Source organism: Ursus americanus, chromosome 14 (genome assembly GCF_024610735.1).
Source record: "Ursus americanus isolate L20-20 chromosome 14, mUrsAme1.1.p, whole genome shotgun sequence".
NCBI lineage: Eukaryota > Metazoa > Chordata > Mammalia > Carnivora > Ursidae > Ursus > Ursus americanus.
The window spans coordinates 8,003,898-8,028,775 of record NC_142140.1 but is presented as its reverse complement, the minus strand read 5'-3'; the positions used below and the strand labels follow the sequence as shown (position 1 = coordinate 8,028,775).

Sequence of the window (24,878 nt, the reverse complement as noted above, 5' to 3'; positions counted from 1 at the left end):
GTGCCTGGCCAGTGGGCAGACACTCAGTAAGCACTTGAATAAATGATGAGCTGAAGGATGTAGAAGTGGGGAGGGCATGGGGCGTGTGCACTTCTCCCCCACCGAGATGGCTTTGAGCCCATGGTCACCCAGCTCTCCATGTTGGGTTGGGGCTCGCTGGGCTGGGAGTTAGCCATGGCCCCATTTAGCTGCTCCTTGCCAAGCCACAGCACCGCCCGGCTTTCTCTTCATCAGAACTGGTGATCACCATTGTCCTTCCATCTCTAAAGAGTCTCTGCTTCTGTGAGTCATTTAGAACAGATGGTCCCTTAGGGCCAATTGTGGTACTGGGCGGTGCGGTGGGAAGATCCTTCTTCAAGTGATTTAGAAAATCACATGGCCCCACATATGTGTGCTTTTTGAATCTGACAATTGTTGGCAGATGTTGTGGCTGCTTCCTGTTCCTTTCCCTATGATCACAGCTCCATCCATTTTTGCCCTTCGGGGAAAAACAGGCTCCTTACAGCTTCCTCCACCCAGGTGTATTCCAAGGGGTGTGGAGGCTTTGTACATAGCCCTGCTTTGTCCCTGTCCAGCTGTGTGATTTTGGGCAAATCACTGCCTCTCTCTGAGCCTTTTGTGTCCTCATCCATAACATGGGGGTGACTTGCCGAGAGGCTTAGGGGACATGTTGTGTGGAAGTTCCTTAGTGTTTTCTCTCCCATTAGTCCTGACAAGGGTCATTTGACCAGAGGGTGGGTCATTTCAGGAGGCTGTGTCCAGAGGGCTTTGAACCTGGGCAAGATTTTCTACTCTTGGTTGAACTCCTGCAAGATTCAGGGACTCAGACCTGGAGGGATGGTCCCACGTGGTGGCAACCACAGGGGACAGAAACATGTTTTCGTAGAGTGTAGTTGGTTTAATAATGATAGCTAGCACTTATGGGGCACTTTCTATGTACGAAGCCCTATTCCAAGTACATCTGTCTATGTAACTAATTGGATCCTCGCAACAACTTCTGAGGCAGGTGCGGTGGTTATTCTCATTGGCAGATAAGGACACTGAGGCATAGGGAGAGGTGAAGGGCCTTCCCCAAGTACACAGCAAGTAAGTATCAGGATAGGATTTGCACCCAGGCCTCAGAATCCAAAATCTGGGCCCTGAACCACCATTGTACTGTCCTGCTGATAGAGGTATATATTTTTATATCTGTAGAAAAGTCTGAAAGAATAGAAGCAGAAGTATGACCGTGCTTGTCTTGGGTTCCTTCAAGAGGGGTGATCATGGGGACTTTGATTTTGTCCTGGTAGCCAGATCTTCTGTAATCATCAGCTTTTTCTTGTGTGTGTTGAGAAGAGAGCTAGGAACTTCACAGGGTCCGTGGCAGTGACTCACTGCCCCAAGATCTCTATCTTGACCCCGTTTTAAGGGCCTGGTTAAATGTTGATAGATTGCTACCTTAAGCTACATCGATGTCTCGGGACCGCGTGAACTGCAAGGCACCTCAGGGCTTAGTTCCTACTTCTCTCGCGGGTAAGGAAAACACGAGGCTGTGGGGGGAACATCACACCGGGGCTTCTGTTTTTCCCATTACATCACGCTGCCTCTGAAGAGTGGGAGGCGTGCCAGTGAACAGCCTGGTGTGAAGGGAAGGGGTGCAGGGAAGGGGGCAGGGAGAGGGTGCGGGGGAGGTGTTCCTTCCTCTTCCCTCACCCTTTTCTCTCAGCTCCTGGAAGCAGCCCCTGACCCTGCTGACATCACTTCCCACTGACCAGGAATCTGTCCTGGGGTTTCCAGTGACTAAAGTTGCAACTGAGAACTTTCCATCCTGAACAGGCTTTCTCTCTTCAGAAGGCTGTTTCAATCTTCCCCATTCCTCCAGAGGGAGGGGATTGTGCAATGTGATCATGTCATTCCCTGGCTCTGAGCTCTTCCAAAGTGTCTGTGGCTGTTAGGAGTGAGTCCAAACACTATAGCCTGGCTTTCGAGGCCCTTTGTCATGTGGTCCCCTTCCCTACTCTATTCACTTATGTTTGTATTTTTTTTTTTTTTTTAAGATTCTATTTGTTTATTTGACAGAGATAGAGACAGCCAGCGAGAGAGGGAACACAAGCAGGGGGAGTGGGAGAGGAAGAAGCAGGCTCATAGCGGAAGAGCCTGATGTGGGGCTCGATCCCATAACGCCGGGATCACGCCCTGAGCCGAAGGCAGACGCTTAACCGCTGTGCCACCCAGGCGCCCCTATGTTTGTATTTTTCAAACAGAAATCTCCATGGGCTTCTGGTTTACTCACCACAGTATGTCTGGAGCTTGCGACAGGCTTGGAGCACGGAAGTGCTCAATAATATTCCGCAGAATGAAGGAACGAATGACTTGATGCTCACACGGATTCCTGTTCCACGATTTCTGAAATTCTGGATCTGAAGTGTGATTCTTTTATTCTGACTTAAGAAGAAAAAAAAGCCCCCTCACTTTAGTAAATTCAGTGGAATACATATGACCATTCAAAATGCCATTTATGAAGAGCTTGTAACAACTCAGGAAATGCTTGTCGTATAATGTTAATAAATGAGGGCAGGATGCAGAATCTCACAGGCCAGCAGCAACTGGTCTAGAAGGGCTCCTGTGCGGAGGGGTGGGGAGGGTTTGGGAAAGGGGAAGTACCCTAGTGGGATGCTGTGTAACTTGTTTTATTGTGTTTTTTTCCCCTTTGTTTTCCAAGTTTTCTTTAGTGAACAACCATTAATTTTATAATGAAAAATGTGAAGGAGGAATGCTTTATATTTAGTATTGCCAGTGGCAGAGCCCTGCAAATTTTGTAGTGTTTCAGAGTTGGCAAATTGCTTTTAGATGCATGGGCTCTCTTGATCCCTGCAACAGTTCTGTGAGGATGCTGGGCCATGGGTTCCTTCATTAGTTACTTGGCTAGTTGGTTGGTTCGTTCGTTCATTCATTCATTCATTCATTCATTCATTCATTCATTCATTCATTCATTTCCCACTGCCAGGGCTGGGACCTAGGGTGGGGAGAATGAGATGCCCAGGGCAGAATTTAAGGAGGCACCTACTCTCCAGCTTCTGAGAGTGCAGGACCAGCCCTGAGAGTGAGCACCTCCTTAAATTTTGCCCCTGGGCCTGGCCTTGCCCCCACTCTGTGTCAGGTGCTGATCTCTGTTCTGGGGACCTAAGAGTGGACAGAACAGATAAAACTCCCTGTTTGCTCGGAGCTTCTCTTCTAGTTGCCTCCCCTGCTAGTTGATATTTGCACTCCAGGGTAGTGGATGCTCTGGTCCACGGCTGCCTAGTGGAGTCAGCGCTATACCTTGGGCTGGATGGAGGCCAGCTAAAGGTGGAATTTCAGGTGTGATGGGGGGGGGGGAGCGAGTGAGAAGCTACTGCAGACAAAGCCCGCTAGCCTGGGGAACCTGTGCCGGAGGCACTGGCTTTCTGATGCTAAGCAGAGCCTCTGGCTTGCCTTGCAGCCTCCTACGTGATCACAGACCTGACGCAGCTGCGGAAGATCAAGTCGATGGAGCGGGTGCAGGGCGTGAGCATCACGCGGGAGCTGCTGTGGTGGTGGGGCATGCGGCAGGCCACCGTCCAGCAGCTGGTGGACCTCCTGCGCCGCCTGCAGCTCTACCGCGCAGCCCAGATCATCCTGAACTGTGAGTAACCACGGCGGCCCGGGCAGCCGCCCGAGAGCAGGTGTCAGCAAGGGCCGCACGCGCGGCACAGGAACTTTGCTTCATCTTCGAAAAAAATTTAAATGAAAGCATTTACCATCCACCTAAGAAATCCGTAATGGTGGTTACCTGTGGGAAAGGGGTTGCGTGGCCAGGGATCAAGATGTCGGAGAGAGACTTTACAGTGAGTTCTTTCGTACCTTTCAAATTCTGCTTCTCTCTTCCAAAAAGAAAGAAAGAAAGAATGATTTAAAAAATAGCTATATATAGAAATCCAAAAAAGTCTACGATAAAAATGATTTATTATTTATTTATTGTTTAGAGCGGGCAGAAGGAGAGAGAGAGAATCATAAGCATATGCCCAGGGTGGAGCTCGAAGTGGGGTTTGGTCGCAGGACCCTAACATCATGACCTGAGCTGAAACCAAGAGCCAGACGCTTAACTGACTGAGCCACCAGGGGCCTCACTAGCACACTCTTTTCTTTTCTTTCTTTCTGTCTTTCTTAGTTCATTTATTTATTTGCCAGAGAGAGCGAGAGAGCGTGAGCACAAGCAGGGGGAGAGGCAGGCAGAGGGAGAGGGAGAAGCAGGCTCCCCGCTGAGCAAGGAGCTGGATGCGGGGCTCTATCCCAGGGTCCCCCAGCCAAACGCAGACACTTAACTGACTGAGCCATCCAGGCGTCCCTAGCACATTTTTTTTTTTGAAGATTTTATTTATTTATTCAACAGAGATAGAGACAGCCAGCGAGAGAGGGAACACAAGCAGGGGGAGTGGGAGAGGAAGAAGCAGGCTCATAGCAGAGGAGCCTGATGTGGGGCTCGATCCCAGAACACCGGGATCACGCCCTGAGCCGAAGGCAGATGCTTAACCGCTGTGCCACCCAGGTGCCCCTAGCACATTCTTTTAATAACTGCATCGTGTTCCTTTGATAGACATGCCCTGATTTATTTACCTCACCCCTACTGGTAGGTGTTTAGGTTGCTTCTTAGTTTTTTCTCATACACAGTATTGTACCGTTAGACGTATGCACCATATTTGCACATGTGTCAGTCTAGCTGGAGGATGACTTTTTTAGCATTGGAATGGCTGGGTTGAAAGTTTGTGTATTTTAAGTTTTGACTGATATTGGTATCAATATTACCAAATTATCCTCCTATCCACTATGACAACATGGTGGGAACATATATAGCCGGTAATAATTTTTCCCTACCATGAGGAGTGGCTGTAAAGTTGAAGAGGTAGAATTATGTCAGGTGCTTGGTGTTCAGCCAGTGCTCAGCAGAAGGTGGGGGGGGGTTATGGTTACTCCATTTAGGCCCCCCGTTCCTCCTCATGTCCCCAAAGAGACCCCTTCAGTAGGGGGGCAGCGAGCCAATCTTTTGATAGGTACTTTCTGAGCACCTGCCCAGTGTCTGGTGCCATCCTCGTTTCTAGAATACGGCGATGGGCAAAGCGACGGTCCTTTGCTCTCATGGAGAACATAGTCTTATGAAGCTATAGTCAATAGACTGGAAAATAAAGAAAAATAATGGGTTGGAGGGACCAGGTAGGAGAGCCCCCTAGAACATGTTAGTCACAGAAGGGCAGTTTGAGGAGGAATGGAAAGAAGACAGCCATGTGAAAAGTTGTGGTAAGAGAGCCCAGGAAGAGCTTGGGGCTTTGATGGAAGCAGCATAGAGCTAGTGTGGGAGGTAGAGAGCAGTACATTCTGAGCCCCAGAGACCTGAAGAAGACCCAGTGTGGGCCCTGGTGTTGTTCTGTCTGGGGTTCCTGGGCTGGGATTAACATGGCTGAATCAATAGACCCAGGTTCAGCACTTTCCTGATTGTACCTCAGGCCTTCTAGAATCATGGAGGGCTTCCAGGAGGAGGGGTGGTGGGATCTAAAGCAAGGAACTGAGGGATGGGAGCTTAGAGGGCTCTACCCTCAGAGATGTCAGGAGAACAGGGGACGTTGGGGTGGCCCTGTAGGTGGGGGATCTAGAGATGAAACCCAAACCAGGCTTTCGGGGGCACCATAGGGGTAGATCACATTGGGCATAGAAGGCCAGTGGGGGAGCAGGACCTTCTCTTGCCCTTAGCCACTTAGCGACTGTCGGAGATTTAGGATATCCAGGGACACAGGTCTCACTAGATGAAGGACAGTTCCTCTCATGGCAGGAGTCCCTGTCTGGGGGCAGGTTGTGGGGACGGAAGGTCCTGCTCACACGCAGGGAGTGATGCACCAGCATGAGACTTGCCCCAACTGTGTAATCTCTAAGTCAAGAGAGGGCACATCTCCAGACACAGCCACCCCTAAACTTCTGCAGCCTCTGCTCCTGTCTGGCCGCCTACCCAAGCTCACTGTTTTCCTCAGACTGGGGAAGGATGGTCTGTTCAGTCCCCAGCACCCCCCTCCCCAACTCTGGAACTTCCTGAAACAACTCCTGCCCCACCAGCTCTTCTGTCCCAAGATTCCCTTCAGTCCTGTCAGACAACAACCCTCCCCTCACATTCCCCCCAGGCCAGGTCTTCATCCTGGTCAGCCGGGGGTGCCCGTGGTTTCACAGTGGAGTGGGTAGGCAGGACGGCTTCAGCCGTCTGCTGTTACATGGGCAGGTCCCTCCCTTTCCCTGGGCTTTAGTCTCCCCGCTTTTGTCCAGTGGAAGTGGGCTGGATGACGTCGGAGCCCTCTTTGGACATTCATGGTACCGTGGCCCCCCATCATCCCTCGGACCTTGCAGCATTTCAGCTGGTTGGTGCGATTGGCACCTGCCCCTTTTAGCCGTGTGCAGACCCTGGCTTCTCTGCATCCCCAGAGCCTGGCACGTGGTAGATGGGGAGAAACAATTAGCACCGAATGTGTCCTCAAATAATTTTCACATTTTGAGAGAATTAATGATAGACTCCTAATGGGCTGGAAAAGAGGCAAGGAGGGAGGGGGGCTGCTGGAGGGGTAATGCCGCTGGATCCAGTGCTGTCAGAATCCAGGGGCCCAGGTTTCCAGCCCAGTCTTCTCTGGGGAGGGGGCTAGCAGGGTGGGCCTGCAGCACACCCTGGCTTTGTCTCTCCCAAGTGGCTGAGATGTTGCAGGGGTGTCCCGAGCCCCGAAAGCAGACAAGTACCAGGGATTGGGAAAGGCCTCTGGTTGGACATAGCAACTTGCCGTTGACGTCAAAACCTGACTGTTGACTAATCTGGAACATATTCTTAACGATTTGAGGTCAACAAACAATATAGTGCCAGCTTTAAAGAAACATACTCATGGCAGCGTGACACTTGGGTTTAAGCTAACAGTGACTGAGCACTTTCCATGTGCCAGGCACGGAGCTTGTTCCCAACAGCACCTCGAGGTGGGTGTTCTAAGGAGCCCCTTCTCCACCTGAGGAAACGGAGGCCGAGAATGGCTAAGCGACTCCCCCAAGGGCACAAGTCTGGCCATGGGTAGAGACGGAGGGCGCACCCAGGCGTGTCTGGATCCAGCGCCCTCGTTCGCAGCTTTTCTCACAGAAACCTCCCTGACCGGTGTTTGGGTTTCCAGGCAACAGCGACGGTTTTCTGTCAGCCTCTCTTCAGTTTAGAATTTGACTCAGACCCCTGCTGTCCCGGTCCGGCAGCCGCCTACCTGTCAGGACTCTGGGGGTCTACCTTTGTTCCCCAAACCTCTTCCCCCCCCCTCCCCCCCCCCCCCCCGCCTCAGCCCTGCTGATTAAATTTGCCGGAGGAAGAGAGACCGAAACTTGTTTCCACAGCCACAAATCCCCTGGCTGTTCTTCGAGGAGAGCCTGCTTGTTTGCTCCCACCGCGTTGTGTCCTCAGGCAGGACACTTAACCTTTCTGTATCTTGTTTTTTTCTTTGGTTAAAAAAAAAAAGTGCTATAAATCTCTTCCCCTTTGTGGAGGTGAACACGGCATATTCTGTACGCGTGAAGCATTTTAAGTTTCTGGAGTCCAACTAGTCAAAGCCACTTTCCCTTCCCTAATCATAACATTAGTTAAATCTTATTTTTCATTAACTTGCGGAAGATTGTTTGGGAACTTGCTAGCTGCTTCCGGCAGTTTGAGGACCCAACTTCTGCCGACCACTTCTTAGAGGGCTTTAAGAACAGACTTGATAGGGGAGGGGCGTGGGAGGAAGGGGTAACTGGTGACGGGCATCAAGGAGGGCACATGATGGAATGAGCCCTGGCTGTTAAGTGCACTGATGAATCACTGAACTCTACCTCTGAAACTAATAATCCACTAGATGTTAATTAATTGATTTTAAATTAAAAAAAAAAAAAAGAAGAGATTAGATAAAACCGTGGTTGAAAACCACACACACCAGACGTCCTAGATGTAAACTGGCTTCCTCGGAGACTTGTATGTCAGAGGCCTTCTGAACTGAAAGGTGGCGCGTGGGGTCCGCTGGGGGCCACACTGCGTCTGGTCTCTTGAAATCAAGTTCTGAGGGTGGCTGCTGGTGCAGTTGTGTAAAGAGCTGGGTCTGTGGATCTTGGTTCCTTCATATTTTCTTGGCCCTCATTGCCAAGACCACTGTTTGTCACACTCCTAACACTAAATGTTACAAGAATTAGAATAAATTAGCACAGAAGGCTTACTACCCCAGCCACCCATTCCTCTGGCAACTCTGTTTGCCAGGGTCAATCCCCCCCCCTTTTTAAATTATGTTCTGTTAGCCACGGTATAGTACGTCATTAGTTTTTGATGCAGTGTTCAGTGATTCATCAGTTGCATGTAACACCCAGTGCTCACTACAACACGTGCCCTCCTCAATACCCATCGCCAGGCTACCCCATCCCCCCACCCCGAAACCCTCAGTTTGGTTCCCAGAGTCCAGAATCTCTCATGGTCTGTCTCCCCCTCTGATTTCCTCCCCTTCGGTTTTCCCTCCCTTCCCCTATGGCCCTCCGTGCTATTGCTTATGTTCCACATAGAAGTGAAACCGGGTGATAATTGTCTTTCTCTCAACCGCTTTTTATTCTTTGAGCCGTTTCTCGGTACTTGTCTGTATTAACATTTCTGGCTCACTGCTGTCACTAAGGGCAGACAACAGTGACATTTTAAATAAGACAGACCTTTATTTCTCTCTCTGGTGATGGTCCAAGCTGCCCAGGGCTGAATGGGCAGCTTCATGGTATCAGGGATCAGGTTTTTTGTTTGTTTGTTTGTTTGTTTTTGTAATGCTCTGCTGTCTTGGATACCTCGCTGCCACTCACACCTGACATAACTACTCTGACCCTCTCACGCACCTTCCAGCTGTCACAAAGGGCTTGGAGGGCAAGTTGCACACCTAACTTGCCTTCCAAGCCATTGGCCAGGTCCTAGTCACGTGGCAGCACCCAGTTGCAGGGGAGGCTGGGAAATGTAATCTGTAGCTGGGAGGTTATGTGCACAACAAAATCTTCTTCTTCTTCATTTTTTTTTAAAGATTTTATTTATTTATTTGACAGAGAGAAAGCAGGAGAGCACAAGCAGGGGGAGCAGCAGAGGGAGAGGGAGAAGCAGACTCCCCGCCGAGCAGGGAGCCCGATCCGGGGCTCTGTCCCAGGACCCTGGGATCGTGACCTAAGCTGGAGGCAGATGCTTAACCAACTGAGCCACCCAGGTGCCCTGCAATGAAAGCTTCTATTACTCTAGAGGAGGAGGGAATAAATATTGGAGGGACAGCAGTCTCTCTATAATTCTCCCCTTTGGGTCACCCAAATATCCATATGCAGCTGTCTTCTCACACCTAAAACACGCTCACCCTTTCCACAAGGGAGACAGGCCAGAGGTCCTAATCAGTTTCTTCCTTGAGCTTGAGGCCCAGGATCTGTGGGTGATCCTGTGCTTCAGTACCAGCTCCCCATGGTCCAGTACCTCTCCACCAAAGAGAAGTTATCCGCTACCCTCCCCCCAGCACACCCAGAACCCAGTGGTGGTATCTGAACAGGAAGCCACAATCAGAACTCTCCCATGTGAAACGAGAAACATGTTGTAGCCGCTCGTGGGTCGCAGTTGACAAGTCTGGCTGAGCAGGGGTTGTGAAGGTCCCTCCCGGGCAGGGGAGGAAGTTGTTGGCTTGATCCATAAACATCCCCTTGTGCTTTTCCGTAGATCAGGGAGTCTCAAAGTGTGGTCCCCAGACTTCTAAGCATCAGCATCTCCTTGAACTCATTAGAGATGCAAATTCTTGGATCTCACCTCATCTGCTGATTCAGAAACTCCAGGGGTGGTGGGGTCCTGGGTCTGTGTTTTTACAAGTGGGGTGAGGGGTGGGAGCAGGCGTTGGGGGGGCTTCTCTGTTCATTGTTCTCCGTGGCCTCGTCTGAAGTAGGACCTGAAGAGAGGCTGCCCTTACAGAGGGCTGCTCGGCTTCCACAGCCCACTTCCTGCTGGTCTGGGAAATGTAGTTTTTAGCCAGGCAGCCATATGTCTAGCTAAAACTTCTAGAATGTGGGAGGGCAGGGGGACTGGGCATTTCTGCCATATCGCTACTATCTCTAAATAAGGTGCTTATATTGTCCTTTTCATATTTATTAATTTAAATATTATCCACTGACTTCCTAGAGGAGGATTCAGCTCGTACACAACTCCTCTCCGTTTCTAGTACATTTATATCACGATTTTTAGTTCCTCTGTAGATTGCTGTTGCAATGTTTAATGAACATCCTTACATTTGATTCTTTTTCCATTCAGCTCTAGGTAATGCCTATTGATTCTCCACTTTATAAGAGGAAGTCGTCCATTCTCTTGCTCTTTTTTACCCCGTTCTCTCTACTTTCACCTCCCAGCTTTGGGTGAAGACCAGTTGTAAAGTAGTCCTCCATGGATGTTATCAGAGCTCCAGGCTCTGCTAAGCCCACAGGGAAGAGCTGGGTCTTGGATGAAGCCCTAATCTCTGGGTCATGACAGGAAGGGGAATGTCATCTGTGTGTCCTGGTTGACAGATGTCTTGCAATGGGGAAAGTACTGTGTGTATAAGGCATCTGCAGGGCGAATCATACTCTAGAGTAGCATTTCCCAAACCACGTGCCTCAGAAGAGTGCTCCAGCAAGATACGCCCCCTGCAAACAAAGAATTCATGAATAACTAAACTTGGAAAATCCTGTATGCTGTATCAGTGCCTCCTACCTTTGGAGACTCATAATGCAAACCATCGTATTAAGGCACTGATAAGTCCTGCAGCAAAGAGATCTATTTAGGCCAGTGTTTTCCATTTATATTTGACCATGGAACCCCTTTTCATTTGATGCTTATAAATAGTCCCACGGAACCAACACATTGTGGGACTCACTGCTCTAGTGAAATGGTGACCATGGTGAAATTGCTGGGCATTTCAAGGGAGCTTCGTGATGGAGAGACTGGGAGATCAGGGGCAGATTTTTATGGTCAGGTCAGCATTCAGCATCAAAAGAGTCTGACTCAAGGGGCCAGGGTAACCATCACCTTGGGGCTCAAAACATGAAGGTCCCACTTCCGAGAGGGACTTTTCCTGACTGCCGGACTTAGGAGGGGACTATGTGCCAGGCTCCAGAGCCTGAGTTCTAGCATCTTGGGCGCGTGGGAGTAGGAATCAAGGCAGAGGCCACAGTGTCGGCGCTGCGGCTTCCAGCCAAAGGCAGACCAGCTGTCATCGCTGCTGAACTCTAGAGCTGGTTAAATGCCACCATGCCAGGCCTGGGAGCTGAGCGTGCCGATGGCGAGGATCAGATGGCTCTAGGTCTGGAAGGCTGGAGACCAGGTGTGCCTGCGCTGGGAGCTATGACTCTGCCTCCTTCCTCCCCACAGCAAGTTAGGCGTATGGAAGCTGGGCCAGAGAGTCAATAATGAACTGAAGAACTATTTATCAAGTGCCTCCTTCTATGTGCTGGACACTAGGGACACAGCAGAAAAATACAGCCGGGGTCCTAGACCTCAGGGGGCCTGCAATCTAGTGGGGGAGACACATCCTGCCGGGAGGATGACACGGGGACCATAACCAACCACAGGGTGAGGTGGAAGAGGGCAGGATTTGCTCTCATCGAGGGACGCTTCCCTGAGGAAGCAAAGCCTGAGCCTCCACCAGGAGGACAAGTGAGACTAGTGAGTGAGGGACCATGCGATCATTTCTAGGCAGGGGGCACAGCACATGCAAAGGCCTGGAGGTGGGAAGGGGTGACGTTTGAGGACCGAAACAGAGGCCACCGGGGCCTCAGCAAGAGGACAGTGCAGTGGGCTGAGCCTGGGGAGAGGGCAGGGTGCAGGGTCAGGCCACCCAAGGCTTCGCAGGCCGTAGTCAAAAGGCTGCTGTCTCAGGGAGGAGAGGGAAGATTTTGGAGGGCTTGTGCCTGAGGTGGGCCACTGTTCTGCTGCTGTCTGCAGTAGGGGCCTGTGAGGTTCTGAGTAGGAGCGCAAGGAGCTTCTGGAATCTGAAGGGATTGGGAGGTGACCAGGGTTTTATCTTTCCTCCTGTGGCTACCACCATCCTGGGAGTTTTCTTTTGGCTTTTGCAGTTTCCACACAGTGTCATTTTGGTTGTGCAATCTTGATGTTTTCTAACTTTTGGTTTGGTGCCTCAGCCAGAGTCATTTCCTTCCTGGACCCGGGCTCTCACTGAATGGGGAATTTTTGGCTACCGCCTAAAGTGAAATGGAAGAGAATGATCTCCTTCTCTCCCCAAGAGCCTGAGCTGTTGTAAAAGGGCCGGACAGGGCTGGTGTGTTTGCTCTCTTGGAAGGCTTCCCAATATCTGTGCCTTTTCCAAGCTAGGGAACAACACATGGATCGGATTCAGGGCCACTGGAGAATTGCCCCGAAGGTGGCACTGTGTTTGGCCAAGACCGCCCAGGCCAGGAATCCTCCTAACTGGTTCTAGTTATAACTTGTATTTAGCACCTAATATGTGCCAGGTAGACATTTTACCTCATAAATCTTTTTGTCCCCATTCTATAGATGTGGAAACTGAGGCTCAAAGATTAACTAACATGCCAAAAGCCACATTGCTAGTAAGTGTTGGGCCAGGGTGGGGACCCAAGTCTGCTTGATCCCCAACCCTACTGGGGTAGGTCACTAAATGGCATCAGGCCTCACTTTTCCCCTCTGAAAAATAGGTTCACATATTGCCCTGTCTATTATTCTCATAAACCAGGAAGCTGCAAAACATAAGAGATGGTGAGGTTTTTAAAAGTTAGTGGTGCGTGGCTCAGGACAGGTCACCTGACTTTCCTTCCACACATTAGTTACTCCGCTGGAACAGAGCAAGGCTTTAATCACTGTGGGGATTTGGGAATGAACAGAGCGCAGAGGCGATGCATCTAAATCAATCCCCAATTTTTTAGAGAGGGAAGGTGTGAGCTGGAATGAAAGGGACTGGCCCTTACTGAACCCGTGCTCCGTGCTAAGCTAGTGTAACGGGGCTCCTCTGGGTTGCAAGTTTTGAACACATATCGAGATCATCCATTAACCAGGATAGGCAGGTTATGCTGCAGTCACAGACAGACCCTGAAGCCTTGTCGTTCAACACAACACACTGATATCTCGAAGTTCGGTGCTGCCTCCTGCGTTCTTGGAGCTGGCTCTGTCTTCTGGGACACATGGCTTCTGGGGTCAGTGTGGCTGGGGAAGAGGGGCCTCAAAGAGGCTCACTGGCTCTTCCTTGCTTCATCCAGAAAGTGATGGTAGCATGTCCACTTAAAACCGTTGGACAGAGCCAGTCATGTGGCCCCAGCTTAATTGCAAGGGAGGCTGGGTATGGGAGGGAGCAAAGGACTGTTTGGTAAGCAATGTCTCGCCTACGGGTGACTTCAGTTACTTGATGATAAGGTTGTACCTAACCATGGCCTGTGGGGTCTCACATCGTCTAACGCTTGCCCAGCTCTTTTGCCTCGTCTGTGCTACTTTCCTCTTCATTTGCAGCTCAGCCACTAGGGTCATCCTTCATCTGAGGAGATATACCACGCTGTTTTCTGCCTCAGGACCTTTACATATGCTCTCCTTAGAATGCTGGTCCCTTCCCAACTCCCTTGCATCTTCCCATGGCTAATCCTTCTCGTTTGAGTCTGCTTAAATGGTATCTGCTCACAGAATCCTTCCCTGGCCACACCATGTAAGTCAGTCTGTCAGGTGCCCCTCCCTCTGTCGTTAGTTTTCACCAGAGAACTTCTCCCAGTTGATAATTAGCAATCTCTTATTTATCTAGCTTAATGTTGGGATCATGTCAGTTTTTATAATAGATGGCATCCCCAGTCCCTAATATTAATGAATGAATGAGGAAGGGTAAATCATTTTAGCAGCTGGTGGAGTACAGGTCCAATGGAGGACCAGAGATAGAACAATTAGGAAGGTCAATTAAGAGGTCATTCCCTCAGATTTGCCTAATTTTGTGTCTAGCTTGAATTGGGAGTTTTGAGGGGTGTGTGTGTGTGTGTGTGTGTGTGTGTGTGTGTGTGTGTATCGGTGTTGAACTTTGGATATCCAGGAGGGTCCAGTCCAGAGATTAAAAAGAAAAGGAAAAAAGAGGGCCCAGAAAGCTATGTTTGTCACTGATATGGCCAGCTGGCACCAGAGTTCTCTAGTTATGGCTGAGTCACTTATTTGTTCTAGAAGGATCCATTACAGCCTCATGAGTCACCTGAAGAGTAAGAATGCACATACAATTATTACATCACTGTTTATCCTGAGGGTGTGAAGGGAGGGAGGGATTTCCAGGTTGTGCTCACTGAGGAAAGACCTCATTGGCAGTTAGAGTCCCCTCTGCTCAAGTGTTTGGTGTCTGGGTTTGTCACAGCGCTTAGTGCCCCTGTGCAGCTGCGGCGGAGACCCCAGGCCTCTCTCCCAAGGGCTCAGCATGCATAAGCCTTTCAATAGAAGGAAGTGGGGTATAAAATAAGCAACATATGAAAAACTATTCTAGGTTTCGCTTGTTTCGAATATATAAAACGAAGGTATCAGTTGAACCTTTTCCCCAAAGCTGTTATCTGAATTAAATAGGCTGTGTCTAGGAGCGCCTGGCTGGCTCAGTTGGTAGAGCCTGTGACTCTTGATCTCAGGTTGTAAGCCCCATGTTGCATGTAGAGATTACTTGAAAATAAAATCTTAAAAAAAAATAGGTCATGTACTTAGTACGGAGCCTGAGCTAGGGTTGGGGGTGGTGGTGATAACCACAGTAAATGAGAATAATAGCTTAGCACTGTTGAGCGCTTGCTTATTTCATCCTCACGGCTACTCTGTGGGACTCAGGGTACGGTCCTCAATGTGTTTGTCACAGGAGACAGGACGGTTACCTGGCCAGTGAGCCCGACCCTGACTGATGGGAAGCATGTGAAATGCTGTGAGCTCATCATTTGGCTCCCATGGCATAAGTGATTCTTGCTCATTAGACAGAGTGTGGGACATCCCGAAATACAGAGCAGAGAGAAAAGGAAATCAGGCCTGTCACCCACTGTGAACCGTGAAGGGGACACAGAGAAATGCTTTGGCTCTGGTATCTCTGTCCCCTGGTTCCTGAAATGCAACTCTCATCCCTCTGGAAAGTTCCTCTGGGAAACTTTTAAAAACATCCAGACTCCGTTTTAATTGTTCTGAGACACTATATGTCAACCTCTCACTGCTCACAGCCACTGAAACCCTTACTTCAACCACTGGCATCCCCTCCCCATCCCTGGGGGTCCCGGCAGAGGGAACCCCAAACTACCAGTCCTCCCGTGTGTGGCAAGGTTGGCTGCTGGTGGTACAGGCAGGCAGAAGCAGGTCCCACCTCTCCTCCTGCTGGGTTCCCGTATTACTTTGCCCCACAGCCACTGTGACTTTTGAGACCATGCCACTGCCTGCTGAGAGTCACAGTTTCCATTAGAGCATTTAACATGCTGACAGTAGCCATTCACCCCAAGTGCTTCCTTCACAGGCCCTAAGTTGGGCATCAGAGGTCCTTTCTGTGCTTTTTGGGTAGGGAGAGAGGGCAGAGGACGGCCATTTGCACAGTGTGTGCCCTGTCCCCGGCCTCAGGCTGGCGGCTTTACATACCTTGTCCCACTGAGTCCAGGGCAGTCCAAGGACGTAGGGGTTGTAATTACCCTGACCACATAGATAGGCGCAAATGATGCTCACGCTTAAGGAATTTGCCCTCAGTACACGGGTGGGGATCGCAGAGGCTGGACCTGGAAACGGAGGGGGGCTTCCCACCCTTATGCTCGCTTCAACTCTTTGATCACAGTTTATAGTTTTGGATCTCATGATCTGCAGGATCACCTTGACGTGTGTAGAATCGTGGGGTTTTTTTTGTTGCTGTTTTTTGGTTTTTTCGAGAATGTAATCTCAGGGGAAAAAAAGCACGAGGCTGCCCCAAGTAGGAGTGACGTCACCTAGCCTGCTGCCAGTCTCACCTTGGCAGACAGGAAACCTGTGGTGAGATTTAATTTTTGTGACAATCCTTTCTCACTAATGTTTTGGCTTCCTTTGCCCCATCCTGTCATCGATACTCTATTTTTACTTCAATAAGCACTTGGGTGTGGCAGCCTGAAAGAGTGGGCGTTGTATCTGCCCGGCTATCACAGGGGTTTCCAGAGGGAGAGGGAGAAGCAGGCTCCCCACTGAGCAGGAAGCCCGACACAGGGGGCTCGATCCTGGGACCCCGAGATCATGACCTGAGCTGAAGGCAGATGCTCAACCGACTGAGCCACCCAGGCGCCCCCTGTACCTCTATTTATAGTCAGCACCTCAAATACATCTGAAAACTCCCAGTATGCTGAGACAGGGGTTCCACAGGAAACTGAAATTTGTAATCACATTGTCACTGTGGGCCTGACGTGGGGCTCTGTCAGCTGACCTCTGTGGCGCATGTGACCCTTGGAGGTTGACTAGGTGGGAGCGTGGGTGTCAGTCCGGAATGTGCTGGCAGGTAGGCCCTGCTGATGCCACAGAACAGTTCTCCCCTCCCCGTGTGGGGTCCCCCACACTGAGTGCTGACACGTGACCCCCATGCCAGCTGTAGGCCACTGCGTGTCACTGCGAAAGAACAAGAAAAACAAAGAGAAAAGCTGAACTATTCCTTAGGATGAAAACATAATGAAGCCTTTTATGTCCTGCATGGGTGGAGGCCCTAGCGGTCAGCCACAGATGGGCTGATGGCCTCAGTGTTCCTGCCAGATATGTCCTGACAGAGAGGCGAAGATTTGTGCAGAAAGAGAAATTCAAAAAAAGTCCCCAGCAATAGGACGCTGCCGCCGTAAGGTCAGGCCAGGATATACCTCCCCAGCCCCTCGCATTTGAAGATGAAGAAACCAGGGCTCGGCCGGGCCTCAGACAGGGGAAGATGCTGGTGCTTCTGGGTTCCCAGACAGTTCAGGGTGCAGGTAGGACCTTCGGGAAGGCGGTGCCGCTGGGAGCATCTCCTCTGGTTGTGGCCTGGCCTCTGTGGGAAGTCGCAGTCTGAGGTCCCCTGCACCAGCAGGCCTGGCCCGGCCAGCGCGAGGGGACCTGGGGCCAGGCTGTAGCTGGCCTTGCCCAGAGGAGCGTCCTCTGCCCTCTGCCTCCTCCACAGATGTCTTGGGACAGCACTGAGGTGGGCCTTTGAAGAACACAAGATCCTCCCCTTGGGGTGGTTTGTGGACAGAGGGTGTTGGGAGAGGCCCCAGGCCAAAGAGGGGAGGGAGGGCAGGGAAGGTGAGGACTCTGAGTGACATGCGGTGGCCCCTTCTTCTTGAGGGCAGGGACACAGGGTTCACGTCCTACCCGCCTGGGAGCAGGTGGCTCTGTCCTCGCTGTACTCACCAATCCACATTCACAGCCGGTGCTCGCTTATCGTGTCATTTTGCACAAGGGCTATGGAATCAACGCAGTGGTGTCACACAAGGCACAGGCGTGTGACTCCATGGGCCCCACCTGCATGGCTGCTGCTGGGGAGGACACCCCCCCCCGAGTCTCTCAGTTTTGGCCAGAAGGGCCTCGGCCTGGGGGATGGGGTGGGGGCAGCTTGGCCCATGGACAAACTTCTGAGTGCCTGGGGACCCCAGATGGGAAGGAATAAAGCACGTGTTCTCCTGGGGGTCCCCGCTGTGGGTGTGCATCCAGCCCCAGCCTGCCCCACCTTCCTGCCTCAGTGCTCCTTTCTTGCACCTTCTTCCTCGGGTGGGTCCCTTACTTGCTACTTCCAGGGTTGTGGTGAGAGTACTTACAGTGAAAATATCAAGAACACATCACAAACAGTGGATGGCAAAAACCAGAAGTGAGTCGGATCTGAACGTAGAGGTTACCAGCTTGCTAGTCTGGGTCAGATGGATTCCCCAGCGCAGATGGCGACTCCCTCTGGCTTGGAAGACTCAGTTCTGGTCACTATTGTAGCTAGCCAGCTTGCTTCCTGATTTTTTTTTCTTAGGAAACATACTTGACTTTGCAACCAATGCATGGTCATTGTTGAAAAATTCTACGTTGCGAATAAATGGAAAGCCACCCACCCACCCACCCAACCTACCCCAAAATGTAAAATCATTGATAATCACATTACCCAGAAATAATCACTGTTCACATTTCGTATATGTTCTTCACCTTCTTTTTCTCTTTGTACACAGATGTCTTCTATACTTTTACACATATTTTATAGAAAACTGGTTACATAGTCTGTAAACTCTGTTGTCACTCAGTGGCATATTAATACCTTTCCGTGTCAATGGATAGACACATACATCTTTGTAGTTGCTATTAAAGTGAATTAAAAAAAATGCCCACACAAGTTAAAAAACTTAAATGAGGGGCACCTGGGTGGCTCAGTTGGTTAAGCGTCTACCTTCAGGTCGGTCATGATCCCAGGGTCCTGGGATCAAGTCCCGGACCGGGCTCCTTGCTCAACAGGAAGTCTGCTTCTCCCTCTGCCTGCTACTCCTCCTGCTTGTGCTCTCTCTCTGACAAATAAATAAATAAAATCTTAAAAAAATAAAACAAACCTTAAATGAGCGGTCACATTTCTAGAGTCAGAAAGTAGAATGGTGGGTGCCAGGGACTGTGGGGGATGGGATGGGAAGTTGGTTTTTAATGGGGACAGAGCTCAGTTTGGGAACGTGAAAAGGTTCTGGAGGTGGATGGCGGTGATGGTTATACAACAGTGTGAATGGACGTAATGCCACTGAACTGTGGACTTAAAGATGGCATAGGCAGTAAATTTATGTCATGTGTATTTTACCACAATAAAAAACATATATAATAAAAAATTTGAAAACAGTGTGAATGATTCAGAGTTGTGTAAAATGAGAACTGAAAGACTCCCATCCTACCCTCCTTACACTCAATATGTGGGCTGTTGAAGAGATAACCATTACTTAAAAATCTAATAGCACGACCATGAAGTTCCGTGTTTGGAGCTAAGCAGGTCATACACATTGTGTCCCTTAGTCCTCACGAAAGGGGTGTGAGGTCAACAGAGCTGGGAGGTGGGGGAGCTGGCTTCCATCCCAGAGCCTGAACTCTGAAGAGCTCACCCGTGCTGCTACTTCTTCTTTTCAAGATTTTATTTTTAGGGGCGCCTGGGTGGCTCGGTGGGTTGGGCATCTGCCCTTGGCTCAGGTCATCATCCTGGAGTCCTGGGATTGAGCCCGGCATCAGACTCCCTGCTCAGTGGGGAGCCTGCTTCTCCCTCTGCCCCTCCCCACCACACTGCTTGTGCGCTCTCTCTCACTCTTTCTCTCAAATAAATAAATAAATAAATAAAATCTTAAAAAAAAAGATTTTATTTTTAAGGAAGCTCTATACCCAATTTGGGGCTCAAACTCACCACCCCAAGATCAAGAGACACACACTCCACCAACTGAGCCCGCCGGGCGGCCCTGCTAACTTCTTCCGTAAGATAATTTTATTTAAGAGATAATAATGTTAAGTCATTGTCGGGAAAGGAGAAGGTCACCCATCATGCACCACTCCGCCTCCTTACTACTTCTGTGCATTCCCTGTAGCCTTTCTTCCCATGTTCCCACCCTTTTCTCCTGCTTTGTGCAGGCAGCCATGGGGTGGTGCCAGCTGCAGAGGGGACTGGGGGGCTGGGGGGAAACAACAGTGGTGTCTACTTATGCTGAGCAAGTCCAGCAGGGGCGGTGAAACCAGCCCTAGGTTTGAATCTTATCAGTTGTTTGGGGACAAATCATTTCACCTATCTAACCCTCAATGTGCTTAAAAATAAAATACAGACAATTCCGTTAGCCGCCAGAGATTGTCGTGAAAATCAGTCTGTCTGGTTCCACACACGCATAGTGCCATGCATTGTTAGGCATTATTGTTCTAGTTGCAAAGCTTGGGTTTGAAAAGCTTGGCCCCTTGGTAACAATCGGTTTTGTTTAGAGAGAGAGACACAGTTTACCTGTCAGTGGAATTGGTACTGGAGGGACACCCAAAGGCTGGAGACGTTTCGTCCTCACCCCACCTGATATATGTGCGAGCAAGTCAGGGGCTTTCCCCGGGGTTCTCAAATACGGGTTTCAAATATGGGTCTGCCCCAGACCACCAGAGGGTGAAGGGCCTTGAGTGCAGGGCTGTAGACTTTGGGTTTGGTCTGGAAGGTAATGGGGAGATACAGGGACTTGGGAGAAGAATGTGTATTCACCTGGACAGTGGGAAGTCATAAAGGCTTTAAACAGGGAAGTGACAAGGCAAGACTTGTAGTTTAGCGAGATGTGGCCTGGGGAGGGCTCTGGGGGCTGCCCCAGCTGGAGGGGGCTGCCGGCTTGGGGAGCCGATTCCAGAACAGTGGTGGAGGAGGCAAGAGGAAGCTGTATCACAGCGTGCACGCAGGCTCCGAGAAGCTGGTCGGGAGCTGGTGTAGATATGCCCTCACGGCACGTTTGGGGTTTCCCACCTTGGTGTAAAGGGGAAGGGATTCCTCTCTAGAACCAGGGAGCCTCCACCCAGGCTTCTTCAGCCAGTCCTGCCTGCCTGGGCCATGTGATCTCTGGCAAACCACTTAACCTGCTCAGGCCTCAGTTTCCTCATTTCTAATGGGGACGAGATGGAAGCAGCTTGTGAGATTTGAAGGACGCACAGCTAGGTCTGGCACGCTGGGCACTCAGTTGGCATAGGGGCTTCTTTGCAGGGTCCCCGTCTGTAAGATGCGGAAGGATGCACGTGATTCCGTGCTTGTAGAAGGGGAAGCTGTAGGACTGCCAGACTTTTGTATTTAGGGGCTCCACTAGGGACTTGGTGGAGTAAATATCTGAACTTCCTCACGTGTTCAGGGACATGTATAGTCTACAAAGCCCTTTCACGTCTATGTTCCCATTACCTTCCTCTTAATAGCCCCGGGAGGTAGGCACGCAGATACTGTCATTATTACCCTCTCCGTTTTGTTTTATTTTTTTAAAGATTATTTATTTATTTATTTGAGATAGGGAGAGCAAGAGTGAGTGAGCGAGCGAGAGAGAGCATGAGTGAGGGGATGGGGGGAAGGGGCAGAGGGAGAGGGAGAAGAAGACCCCCTGCTGAGCGGGGAGCCCAATGTGGGACTCGATCCCAGGACGCTGAAGGCAGACGCTTTACCGACTGAGCTATGCAGGTGCCCCAACCCTCTCCAGTTTATAGCTGAAAACGGGCTCAGAGGATAGTGTCTTGCCTAAGGTCACACTGCTGGTAGGATTGGAAGCCAGTTTTGTGTGACTCGATGTCAGAGCTGGACTGATCACAGGATATTGTCCTGTCCCCCCACTACATTCATGGGGCGGCCGAGGCCAAGAGGGGAAGAACTCACGAGGCCACAGTGAATTCGAGGCGGAGCCAGGAATAGAGCCCAGGTCTCTGACTTGTACACCCTGCCTCTTGATGGCTACCCCACTTCACTGAGTAATAGTGACTTTCTTTCTTTCTACCTCGTTTCAGGGAAACCAGTTCCTGAAATCAAGTCTTCTTTGCTAGACTTCCCGGATGCTGCGAAGCCAGGAAGGCCATTGGCAGCTTCTGTAAGAAGCACTGAAGATGAACAGGAAAAGGGACCGTCCGTGAGGCCAGCCGCCTTTCCAGGCCCAGGTATTTTAAATTAAATTTATTTTTTAAAAAAATTTTATTTATTTGTCAGAGAGAGAGAGAGAGAGCACAAGCAGGGGAAGGAGAAGGCAGAGGGAGAAGCAGGCTCCCTGCTGAGCAAGGAGCCCGATGTGGGGCTCCATCCCAGGACCCCTGGATTGTGACCTGAGCCAAAGGTAGACACTTAACCGACTGAGCCACCCAGGTGTCTCTAAATTTACTTTTTTAATTTAGAGGAAATGTATTTTAGGAAATGTTTTATCTATCAGCATATTCAGCTCAGCATATAGTAGCAAAAAAATTGGAAACGACAAAGGGGTTGGTAAAATTCAGGGCAGTCGGAACAATACAATACTGTTAAAAATGACGCGGCTGTGTGTATGTGCACGGAAACATGCTCACAATATATTGAATTTTAAAAAGCCAAGAAAAAGTCAGATACCAACAGAATATATACCACATATTATCATTTTTATAGAAAGAAAACAGCTGTGTAATTGAGGGCTGTCTGTGTGCCAGACACCATTCTAAGCACGTCAGAGATGCCACCTTATGTAATCCTCAGTCAGCTGTACAAGTTAGGTGTGGCGATTATCCCCATTTTACAGATGAGGAGACCGAAGCATGGAGAGGTTACACAGCCCGCTAAGGTCATGCGCTCTGGGACCCAGGTATTTTCCCTGTGGTTTCCTGAGCCCCAAGCACGGGCTGGTCCTGCTGCCGGCTCCAGGCTGGGACTGCTGTCCTCTCTGTTTGTTCTGCACGGGCCCATAGCCGGGCTGGGGTCTGGCCCTCTCAGCTGCGCAGTGGGGCACTGACAGGTGCTGCCAGCCCACCTCCCCACCTTCCTCTCCTCTACCGGGCACACATCTGCTGCTTTGTTCTATAGCGCCTAAGGTGCTGAAAGGAGAAGCGATTTGCTCAAGGTCACGCAAGTAGGGAGTAGCATCTGAGCAGTGCGGTTAAATGCCTCTGTCCCTAACAGCACACACACTGCTATCCCTGAGCCTTTCAGACCACTTCAGATCTGTCTCCATCCCCTTGTGCCCAGGGAAGGGCTCAGGGACAGTGTGCCAAATGATGGAAGGACTCAGCCTGTAGATGGCTTCCCTGGGGCGGTGTTGGGCGCAGGGGGAGGGGGGGCAATTATTCACACTATTCACACCCCCGGGTCCATTCTTACCACCTCTCCCCGGGGGCCTGGCCTCCCTCCTGCCCTCCTGTAGGCTCCTGAGTGGTGAGCTGAAGGTCCCAAGCCCAAGAAATCTCAGTTCATTGGTGGTGTTCCTGAAGCCAGGGTCAGCATTGGCCTAGAGGAGCGTGCCTGGGTTTTTGCATTAGACAAACCTGTATTTGAATCCCACCTTTCAGTTTCTAGCAGGAGAATTACTTAGCTTCTCTGTTCCTCAGTTTCTTTATCTAAAAAAGCGGGCACAGGGGCGCCTGGGTAGCTCAGTTGGTTGAGCAACTGACACTTGATTTCAGGGAGTCGTGATCTTGGGGTGGTGAGATCAAGTCCCACGTCGGGCTCCGCACTCGGTGTGGAGTCTGCTTGAGATTGTCTCTCTTCCTCTCCCTCTGGCCCTCTCCCCACTCACACACATGGGTACTCTCTCTCTCAATGAATAAATAAAATCTTAAAAAAAAAATAAAAAAGCAGGCACACTAATGAAAGCCTATGTCAGCATGTTGTAGTACGGAATCAGACTTCTCAGTGTTGCTACCGTTAGGTGCTCATTAAATGTTAGTTAATATTAGCAGTGTTCCAGACACCCCAGATAGGCTGAAGCTGGGAATATAATTCTAGGCCCGGGAGTCTGAACTGTTAACTGTAGCTACAGATAAAAACAAACAAGACAATGGCAGAACTTTGATCAGCAGTTAAAGATAAGGGGAAGTGGTCCTACAGCAAATGCGACACTGGTCGATGGCCAAAGGGAAGAATCCTAATAAAGCAGGGAAATTCTAGGGGAACACTGGCCCAGATGGAGGAGGTGATAGGGGTCACAGCTTCTGGTTCTCCTTATCTAGCCTACCGCAGAGACCGGCCTTCTCTGGGGAGGGCTTTGCCCTGTTCCCTTTCCTGAATGGCCCTTGGGAGCACATGTGTCCCAGCAACACAGTCTACAGACAGAGGAAGGAAGCTGGTTGTCTATCTTTGCCCAAACTGGAAACAATCATTAATTTAATCTAATAACCCAAACCCTGTCTTCTCTTGGGAAAACCCTAAGGTTCCACTGGGGCCCAGAGTTCAAGCTGACTGATTATCTTGTTGGAGTGGAAAATGCGGAGGTTGGACTGGGGGCGGGGGTGGGGGGGACAGAGACAGGTGGCGGCAACTTGACCTGCCGTGTGTAGGAGCTTCTGCGCCATGGTGTTGCCCTGACGACCCAGGGACATGGGGGCTCTCGTTGCTCCCCCTGGACAGTGGGGGAAGGATGCATAACCTCACGGCTGAGAAACCCCACAGTGGGACCAGGATCCAGCACAGGCCGGTTGCCTCAGAACCCACACGGTAACGCCTGCATGTCGTGATTCTCTTGTGGGTGGGAAGGAAATGGGAAAGAGACAGGGAGGAGGAAAATGTGTGAGCAGCTCATTAAGGAGATCCCCACAGCCGGACTTCAGAGAGGAGGGCTTTAGTAGCCGAGGTAACCGTCACAGAGCCGTAGCTCCGGGAGAGGCCGTCGGGCTGTCAGAATCTCTTATTCTGCGTGTAGTTCTACCAGCTTTGGGACTCCCTTCGTGCTTTGTAACTGTCATTTCGTTTATTTACTCTGGACGAGAACTCTACAAGGAATGGGCTTTTATTGCTCTGTATGCATTTGAGACAGCTCAAAGAAATGGAGGACAGGTCACCCAAGTTCAAATCTTAGCAGTGAGAGAGCCAGGACTCGAGCCCATTTCTCTGTGATACCGACAGAGGAGATGGAGAAGCGGAGCGGCAGCTTCGCGGGCGGCCCCGGGGCAGGATGCAGAAAACCACCAAGCAGGTGCAGCACCTCCCCAGTGGGCTTTACTCACGCCTTCAGCTGTGCAGCTCGGCAGCGCGGGATTCAGTGTATTCTGCTTGGGAAAGCAGGCGTTCCAGAAAGATCTCCGTAGGAAGTGTTTTTTTAGTAAAAGGTTTGGCACGTGGAGGGAGAGTGCTTGGGAAAGGACATGTGTGAGGATGAATGTCTTCACCGACCCAGGACTTCCACCAAGCATTTACAAAGCAAGTCTAGTTCTTATCTGATTTGTTAGCTCTGCGGCCTTGGCTCAAATCCCATTCCTTTCCCCC

General features: G+C 50.5%; 1 protein-coding gene across 2 annotated transcripts in view; it reads left to right on the top strand.

Moving 5' to 3' along the window:
- Positions 1-24,878, top strand: part of LOC123799205 (von Hippel-Lindau disease tumor suppressor) — a 73,211-nt gene that overhangs the window by 18,998 nt on the left and 29,335 nt on the right. For both annotated transcript variants that reach the window (XM_087866791.1, XM_045808232.2), the window contains 2 exons: positions 3,461-3,643; positions 21,452-21,598. In XM_087866791.1, the coding sequence (XP_087722917.1) occupies positions 3,461-3,643; positions 21,452-21,598 (330 nt within the window). The remainder of the gene's footprint in view (positions 1-3,460; positions 3,644-21,451; positions 21,599-24,878) is intronic.